This window comes from Rhopalosiphum padi, chromosome 2 (assembly GCF_020882245.1).
Source record: "Rhopalosiphum padi isolate XX-2018 chromosome 2, ASM2088224v1, whole genome shotgun sequence".
NCBI lineage: Eukaryota > Metazoa > Arthropoda > Insecta > Hemiptera > Aphididae > Rhopalosiphum > Rhopalosiphum padi.
The window spans coordinates 2,580,704-2,591,092 of NC_083598.1; the positions used below are offsets into that span (position 1 = coordinate 2,580,704).

The following is a 10,389-nucleotide window of genomic DNA, read 5'->3' on the forward strand; positions in this document are numbered from 1 at the left end:
ATATAGAGTCTTTTGATGACGAAACGGACGATTATCGCATAGAATTTGAGGAAATATATTTTAGTGCTATGGCATTAGGCGAAAATCTACTGCAACGTGCTAGTACAAAAAAGGATGATAATGGTGGTCAAAAATCAACTACTACGGTGCATAATACGGCGCACACAATGAATTGTAGTGCAAATTCGTGTTGCAGCGGTGCGACCGCTGCAATGAAATTAGCACCGATAGATGTACGATGTACCAAAATTTTCGGGTGCATATGAGGAATGGTCGGCTTTCCACGATATTTATATAGCAATGATACATAACAATCCAGGTATAGATGATATACAGCGATTTTTTCATTTGCGATCGTGTTTAAAAGATGAGGCGGCACAGGTTATAATGTATATAGAAACGACAGCCGCAAATTATAACGTGGCTTGGAGTAGCGTGGTGGCTAGATATAATAATAAAAAAGTGTTAGTGCGGTCACACACGAAAGAGTTATTTGATATTCCGGCAATAAATGAGGAAGCTGGGCAATTAAGAAAATTAATAGATCAATTAAACGGTCACATAAGCGCGTTAGAAACATTAGGAGAGAAACCTAAAGAGTGGGGCTCAATATTATTACACCTTATCGCAACTAAATTAGATTCTAGTACACTTAAAGCGTGGGAAACAGTATCTCCTAAAAATGAAATACCCAAAGTACAAGTGTTACTCGAATTCTTAGAAAAGAGATTCAAAATAATTGAAGCAGTAGAGACTTCTTCGAATATAAATGTCCGTAATGACGAAAAATTAAAAAATAATATGATTAGCGTTAAAAAAGCCAAAAATAACCACAAATCGATAGCGTTTCCGACATTTAGTGGTATGAAATGTTATAATTGCCAATTAGCGCACTCTATATATAAATGCCCATCTTTTCTAGCTTTACCCATTCCCGAAAGAATAAAAAGGGTGGGTGAACTTAAGTTATGCAAGATATGTATTCGGACGCATATCGGAAAGAAATGTGATGGTAAAAAATGTTTTCAATGTCACAAAGCGCATAACACATTATTGCATTTAAAAATAAATAAGACGGAAAGTAATATCGCTTCGGAACAATATGAAGATAATTCCGAAGAAATTCCCACGGCGGGTAATGTAAGTGTATCGGCACACGCATCAGCGATAAGCTGCAGACAGGTGCTCCTATCAACCGCAATAATTAATGTATATAATAATGATGGCAAGCCGGTAAAGTGCAGAGCGTTATTGGACTCCGGCTCGCAAAATAATTTTATCACAGAGCATATGGCACAAGTGTTAAAATTGCGACGGAAAAAGGTTACCTTTGATGTAGCTGGAATAGGACACACATTACATACAATAAAGTCCGAAATTACGGTAATGGTGGGTTCCTGTATAACAGATTTCAAAGCTAATATATCATGTTTGATAATACCTTGTATAACGAACAATATTCCGATAAGAGCAGTAAATACTGAGTCCATAAAGATACCAAATAATATAATACTAGCTGATAAATCCTATAATAAACCACAACGTATAGATATGTTGATGGGCGTTGAATTGTTTTTTGATTTATTAGATCAGAGTCAAATTAAATTAAATGAAAATGGTCCTACATTGAAAGGAACTAAGTTGGGTTGGATTGTGGCAGGCCCAGTTTTTAATAATAAATCAAATTTAAAAGAGACGCAAAACATTTGTTTAAGTACGTATCAGGTAGATGATAATTTGGATGAAAGGATTGCGAAGTTTTGGAGATTGGAAAACATAGATAAAAATACTAATTACACATTAGAAGAAAAAGCTTGTTACGACCATTTTATTAAGACAGTACGCCGCGACGAAACTGGCAAATTTATAGTGAGGTTGCCGTTCCGCGAAGATATTAGCAAATTAGGTAATTCTTATAAAAACGCGTTCCGACGATTTCTGTCTATCGAAAAACGATTAGGACTAAATACAAAATTAAATAAAGATTATCAGCAATTCATGTATGAATACCAAGATCTTGGTCATATGGAACCGCTGCGCAGCGCGGGGGAAGGGTCGGTCAATGAACCCGGCTATTTTCTACCGCATCACGCCGTAGTAAACGATAATAGTAGCACCACCACTCGTCTGCGCGTAGTATTCGACGGATCTAGTAAGACCGATACAGGCATTAGCTTAAACAATGTACCATTAAAAGGGCCTACGATACAAGACGATTTATTGAATATTTTGGCTAGGTTTCGTACACACAAATATGCGATAAAATGTACCGTCAAATTTGGATTGCACCAGAACATCGCAAATATCAACAAATATTTTGGCGTGAGAATAAAGAACAACCTATGCAAATATTTCAATTAAATACGGTTACTTATGGCACTGTCTCGGCATCATTCTTAGCTACCGCATGCTTATATAAATTAGCTGAGGATGAGTATAGTAATTTTCCAGAAGCGTGTACTGCTATAAAAAATGATTTTTACATGGATGATTATCTAGGTGGGGCAAATACGAAAGAGATGGCTGTAAAATTGCGTAATGACTTGAGAACGGTGCTACAATCCGGTGGCTTTAACTTACGAAAATGGTCTGCAAACGATTCGGTGTTATTACAAAATTTAAATAAAGAAAATAATGATTCTATATGTTGGTACTGGAATTGGAAGATGAAATGGCAAAAGTCCTCGGGGTCCTGTGGCATCCTAGGAATGATATATTTCAATATAAAGTACGGGATACAAAATCGGAAACTCAATCGACAACAAAAAGAAGCATATTGGCGCAAATAGCTTCATTATTCGACCCACTAGGTTTAGTGGGGCCGATAATTATAAAGGCAAAAATTTTAATGCAAGAAATGTGGAGGTTAAAAATTGATTGGGATAAACCGGTGCCAACAAAAATGCACGATGAGTGGACAAAATATTTACATGAATTGGCAAGCTTACGTGAATTGTGTATACCGCGTTTTTTATGTACGGAGGATAATTGTGATATAGAGGTGCATGGTTTCGCCGACGCCAGTTTAGCCGCCTTTGGCGCGTGTATATACGTACGCACTACAAATAATAGTGGAGTTTGTACGTCGCATTTATTGTGTGCAAAATCTAAAGTCGCGCCTTTAAAAGTTATATCGCTACCGCGATTGGAACTATGTGCTGCCATAATTTTGGTAAGACTATACAACAAAGTAATACCTAAATTAGGTATAAAAATACAACGTCGTTATTTTTGGTCGGACTCGTCAATCGTCCTGGCTTGGGTAACGTCACCCTCTACGCGTTGGCAAACATTTGTTGCGCATAGAGTGGGGGAAATTCACGACCTTAGTTCAATAAATGAATGGCACCATATTGGAACTAAGGACAATCCAGCGGATATTATTTCAAGAGGATGTAGTGCGAAAGAAATTATAAATAGTTCTATATGGTGGCATGGACCAAGCTGGTTAACGAACGATCATGCAAATTGGCCGAAGACTGTTTGCGAGTTAAAATATACCGGAATACCAGAAGAAAAGGGTACACAGAAAACTGCTGCATTTTTAGCACAACCGGTAATAAACGAAAAAATATTAAGCAATTATTCATCTTGGAATAGATTATTACGTATTTTTTGTTATTGTTTGCGTTTTATAAAAATTCGAATAAAAAAATTGAAAGTAGTTGGTCCAATATTAGCCGATGAATTAAAAGAAGCTGAAATAGTTATAATTAAAATAACTCAAGCCTCCTATTGGTCCAGTGAAATAAACGATTTAAATAAAAATGGCACTTTAACGGTAAAAAGTAAATTACATAATTTACAGCCCTTTTTAGAAAGCGGAATTATACGAGTAGGCGGTCGCATAAAAAATGCCAGGCATGTGGAAATAGCACAGCGACACCCTATTTTAATACCGAAAAATAGTACAATTGCTAGATTAATATTGCTTAACGAACACGATCGACTTTTACATGCGGGTCCGCAAGCGATGCTAGCGAATAGCCGATTAAAGTACTGGATAATTGGAGGCAGAAATATTGCAAGGCATGTATTCCACCAGTGTGTGAAGTGCTTTCGACTTCGACCAAAAATAGTTGAACCTATAATGGCAGATTTACCAACCGAACGGTTAGAGCCAAATCGACCGTTTAAAAAGTGTGGTGTCGACTATGCCGGTCCTATTGCTATAAAAACCAGTTTACGGAGAAATGCGGCTGTACTAAAAGGATATATATGTGTATTTATTTGCTTTAGTACCCGGGCGGTACATATTGAGTTGGTTACGGATTTGACTACTGAAGCCTTTTTAAATGCTTTAAAACGTTTTATTGCACGCCGTGGTGTATGTTCCGATATATTTAGCGACAATGCTACAAATTTTGTAGGGGCTAACAATAGATTACTGGATCTAAAAAAAATATTTCATTCCGAAGAACATTTAACCAAAATGTACGATGCGCTATCAACTGAGGGTATAAGGTGGAATTTCATACCCCCTCGATCCCCACATTTTGGTGGGTTGTGGGAAGCGTCTATTAAATCTATTAAAAATCATTTATACCGAGTTTTAGGTACGGCTAATCTGACTTATGACGAATTGAACACTATATTAATTAGAATGGAGGCAGTCCTTAATTCCAGGCCCTTAACGCCCTGTTCCTCCGATCCTACTGATACGACACCATTAACGCCTGCTCATTTTTTAATTGGTGAGCCAACATGTTCTATACCCGAACCTGATTTAACTGGTATACCGGACAATCGCTTAAAACGTTGGCAGCGGGTAACGCAGTTGACTCAAGCATTATGGCAGCGTTGGAATAAGGAGTACCTGTCACAACTTCAAACTAGACGGAAGTGGCTAGCCAACAAGGGCCCTAAGATAAAAGTTGGTACCATAGTGTTGGTGAAAAAAGACGACGCCCCCCCCCCCCCCCGATGTCGTGGTCCATGGGACGAGTTGTCCGCGTCCAGGCTGGTGACGATGGTGTCATTCGGGTAGCTACCATATTATTAAAAGGGAAGGAAGTATCTCGAGCAGTCCGTAAGCTTTGTCCTCTTCCTTTCGAGGGTAATAGTACATAAAATAATATTTTTCTTTTATAATTTTATGATATCTAAATACATATTGTATCGAATTATTCAAATTCTAATAATTTATTTATATTTAATAATGTTTTTGCTTATATTTATATTATTTGTTTATTTTTTACGATATTTATGTATTTATTTTTTTATGAACTTTTTGTTGAAAAATAATTTATATGTGGTGGTTCTTATTATGAATATTCTAATTTTTCAAGGCGGGCGGCATGTTGACGCGTGTATTATATTATATCATTGATGTAATTATTATTATTATTATTATCACTTTTATCTGTATTGTTATATTATCTTCTTCTCTCCGATATTGGTTTGATAGACCTTCAATTATTATATTACTTTTAGTTGTGTGTGTTGAACCGTGTGCCCATGTGCATATACGTGTCATCGTGTCCGTCTCCGCAAAATAAATAAATTATTAAGTTATGCTAAGTGTGTAAGCTTAATATATTAGTAAAAAAAAACTTATACAGTCCACTAAAACCGACGGCAACAGGCGTCATATACCATGTTTAGCTCACACAATAAATTTAATTGCTCAAGCTGGACTAGAAGAAATAAACCACGTACACAAAAAAGTTAAGAAAGTTGTCGAGTTTTTTAAACGAAGTACACAATCATATAAAAAATTAAAAAATACACAAACTCAAATGGGTTATCCAGAATTGAAACTGATTCAAGACGTTACTACGCGCTGGAATTCAACTTTTGACATGTTTCAAAGGTGTATACTAATTAAAGAACCACTCATTTCCACAATTGCTATAATAGGTAACGTAGAAAATTTGACTAACGAAGATTTTGAAATAATGCAACACTATTGTGAAATATTTAAGCCCTTTAAAGAAGCCACTGTTGAACTTAGTTCTGAAAAAGGCGTTTCAATTTCTAAAGTCTTAATTATAACTCAAATGTTACACTCTCACATTAAAAACACATTAAGAACACAGAACATTCAACTACCACGTACAATTCATTTGATGCTTTCTAAAATGCTAACGAAAGCCAATAAAAAGTTTGAAGGTATTGAAAATCAACGAGTATTAACAGAGGCAACTTTATTAGATCCGCGTTTTAAAAAAAAAGCATTTGATAACCATATTATATACCAGCGTACGTACGATCAAATCGTAGAAAAAATTGCGGCAATAATTAAAAGGAATAAAAATAATGACGAACATAATATAAATACACCATTGAACAATAATGCAATAGAAAATGAAACATCTGAAATTTGGAAACACTTTGATGCACAGGTATATCGTATACTAAATTTATTAAATATATAAGTGTTTGTAACTTAAATCATATTGTAATTGTATGTAGGTGTCAACACCAACATTAAGTACACCAACATCTGTGGCTATTGTGGAGATCGACAGATATATAAGTGAGCCGTTACTCGACAGAAAATCAGATCCACTTAAGTGGTGGAATAATAGAAGAAATATCTATCCAAATTTGTTTGAGATGATGTTATTACGGTTGTGTGTACCGTCGAGTTCTGTTCCGTGTGAACGAATCTTTTCAAAAGCCGGATATACTATTTCAGAAAGACGTAGCAGGTAATCGTTAAAAAACCTTGAAATATTAATGTTTTTAAATAGTAATTATTAAAATAAGTAAAATTGTTCATCATTACTATTATTATTATTTTTAAACTTTAAAATCAATGCTTGTTAATTGTTATTAGTATTCTTATTAAAATAATAAATTACAACGTAAATTAACATACTACGTAGTACGTACTACGTACCGAAGTCGTGCGTGAGCGTGTGCGTAGAGTTTACGCGCAGAATTAGAAACGCAGTGGAACGAACAAAATATTTGTATTTCATGTCCTACTGTTAGTATAGTCGTCACTCGCCAGTCGGTACTCGGTATCGGTATCGCCTAATGGGGACCATTTTGTAGTTAGAAACTTTGTACCGACGTAACGTTTGAGGAACGATCAGCTGTACTCGTTCCTACTCGTTTCACCAATGTAATCGTTACTTTGTACCGAATACAGCAGTAACGACCCACCTATAATACAGAAGTGCATGGCCGTGCGCGAAACACTAGTCTTGCCGAAATAAATTATTATGGACGGTGGTATACGAACGGAACGGGAAGTCTAACTCGGAAGACGTCGTCTTCTTCGCCGACCGCCACTGCAACAACACATCTTCCTACCGAAGTCCAGAACCGCTCTCCCCAGCGCCGACAACCAAGATCTTCGCTTTCTGGGCGGTTCGGGTACGGGATCGACCACCACCGAGTCGGTATCCGCGGCCTCGTCCATCGCCGTTGACACGACCAACGTCTCCTGCTCTTCGTCCGACGTCAGTGGCTCTGCTGCTGTTAAGTGCACTTCTCGGTACGATGTCGACGGCGGCGATTCGTCAAGGCTCACCATCGATTCGTTATTCATCGCCGCCGTCACCAGTTCCCCCTCGCTTTCCTGGCCAAAGTATCTTGTGCTCACCGCTCTTATCTCGTTGGCAGTGTCGAACCGGGGCAGGTACCAGAATTCAATTTCTTCGTCATCGCTGGACGAATCGGACGAAGTCAAGTTCTGGGTGTTTAGTTCTATTTCTGTCCGTATGTCGTTTAAGAACTCGCCCATCAATCCCGTCGAAGGAGTAACGACAAACAAAAGTTCGTCGCTACTGGTCGGGGGCGTTTCTCCATCACCATTATCACCTCCAGCGTCCATAGGGTTGAAAAGAAATTAAATTAAACGGAAAAATTCGAAGCAGAGAAAATTATAGATTTATCGGTTGAAAAAAATAAACTGTTAATGTAAGTTTAGTCTAACTGACAAAAGTAAACAATTATTTTTATAGATTGCAAATATTAAAGTGTTAATAAATTAGGACAATAAATAAAAATTAGTTTTTTAGCCAGCGCATTTTTTCTCAACTAAATATAATATACATACAACCATGAACATATATATTGTTGATATACAACTATAAAATTTACTCGATATAAAATTTGTACAATATTTTATTTTAGTCATACGATTACGACAAATGGTCGAATTTCAATAGATATTAGATAATAATATGTACTATATTTTTTTATTTTGTAATTTTTACTTCTAACATTATACGATATGTTTTTATTTTGATGTTTATCAAAAACTTTAAAATTTTGAAATCACTATATCATTACATTATTTGTATAATATTATGCCCGTACAAATGTATGTATAATCTATAATCTATATTATATTAACTATAAATTACATTATGGAATACACACAGTATAGTAATCTATTATCAACAGTCGTGAAACGTTAACACAATATTCGATTTAATGTTTTTTTAAATAATCATTTTCATGATCAATAATATCATATGAAATATAAGTGATATAACACACGCTGCATATTATAATAAATAATAAAAATCACATCCATACAAGTTACGTGCAGGAGATGTAAACACATTAATACATATTATGTATAATATTATAATATTATTATTATTTTTTTTACAGTTATTTGAAGAAAAAGTTATGGAGAGTCATTTTTGGGTTTTTTAACCTAAGATATAAATTACAAAAATGTTATGAATTTTCAACTTCAAAATTCCTTGCAAATTTTCGCGATTTTGATATATTTTGTAAACATTTGTATTTTAAATGATTATAAACAAAAATTGTGACTAACGATTTTTTATTTTATTTTTATTACGATAAGTAAAACTTATAATAAACCTTCTATTCAATTTTAAAGATGTTTTGGTATGTCAAATTTTTTTTATAGGCATTTCAAAAAAAAAAAAACTTAGAAAAATCAAAAAGTTCAATTGTCTATGTATAGCTTAAAAAAGTAAAAATATTTTGAAAATGAATTCGTTAATATACAACGCTAGTATAAACATTTGGTAAAAATTTCAAGTATTTATAATGATTCGTTTTTGAGTTGCAGCAAAATAAAATAAAATGATTTAGAACTGGTTATGCATAAAAATGCTCGTTTTCTGTTACTTTTTCAGTGTTTTCCCTAATGCTTTTGAAAATTACTGGATTTTTTTTACTTTTGAACCCCCAGAGTACCAACTAGATTTTCAAAGAGGGGCTGAATTCAAAAATCAAACACTATTGCTACTCCAAAACGTAATAATAGACATAAAATTTAAAAAAAAACACATAATTGAAAAATCAATACATTCATCAGTTCATCACTTCGTTCAGAATCTAACATAATATAAATTATTTGGAGAGTTAAAGATTTATTTTAAATTTTATATAATATTATAAATATAATTATATTATTATGCAAATATATTATGTATATTTCATTTATTAAACTGCAAAATAATATTTACTGTGTTGTGTGACAGTTTAAATTCATAAACATTTTAGTTATGCAGATGCTTATAAAGACCATTAGATTCGGTATTTTTTATCCACTGTTATAAAAACGTATGAGGTGACTTGTATTAAGTTATAAAGGTATTTTACTCAAATGTTGTATCATACATTAAAATAACTAAAAATATAATCGAAAGATCTACATACCTAAATAAGGTCGGCAAATAGTTAATCGCTTTATACATGAAGTGTCAATTGTACCTTGTCTTTCAGTAAAGGTCACTGTAATTGATTTGTTAAATTCGAATTCAACAATAAATCATTCTTTATGAAAAATTAATCTGAGTGCAGACAGTCTGTCAACGAATAAATAATAATTCTATAAAGATATTTTATCATATCATTTTTGACATTATCGTAATTTATTTCACTATTAATAATTAATGCTGTAAGTTATATTTATCTTTACCAAAATATTCAGATTTACTATTATATAATTATATTAATTATAATAATAATATATATTTTATATCGTGTACTATTGTTATACCTTGTTCGATCCGTGACATAAATATAGGCAATAGCTTAAAATTAATCTAAATATTTTGAAAATGTCATTGTGCTTAGTAAAATATAGTAATATATTATGTAAAAGTTTAAATCCCTGTAAATAATATTATTTTATTGAAACAAAATAACTAAAATCATAATTCTTGTTTAAATATCCAATTTCATAAAAACTTTAAAAATATATTTATATAAACAAATTTACCTTATTTTTTTTTTAGATTTTTTTACTTTATAATTACTACCTATAAGAGAAATATTGTAATCAAGTTTAAAGCAAACAATAAATAAATAATATATTTTTAAAGACATAATAATTTTCATATATTCATTTCAAACGCTCATAAAAATTAGTGTGGATTTACTTTTACAGTAATTTTTTTTTTTAATTCCAATAATAAAAATTATTTTTTATTTGACATCATAAAA

General features: G+C 33.2%; 1 protein-coding gene across 1 annotated transcript; it reads left to right on the plus strand.

The window, feature by feature from the left end:
* Positions 1-300: 300 nt before the first annotated feature.
* LOC132922439 (uncharacterized) lies at positions 301-2,789 on the plus strand. The gene is made up of 3 exons (XM_060985955.1): positions 301-1,543; positions 1,634-2,242; positions 2,293-2,789. The coding sequence occupies exons 1-3, from the start codon at positions 301-303 to the stop codon at positions 2,787-2,789; spliced, it is 2,349 nt and encodes a 782-aa protein (XP_060841938.1).
* The last annotated feature ends 7,600 nt before the right edge of the window (positions 2,790-10,389 follow it).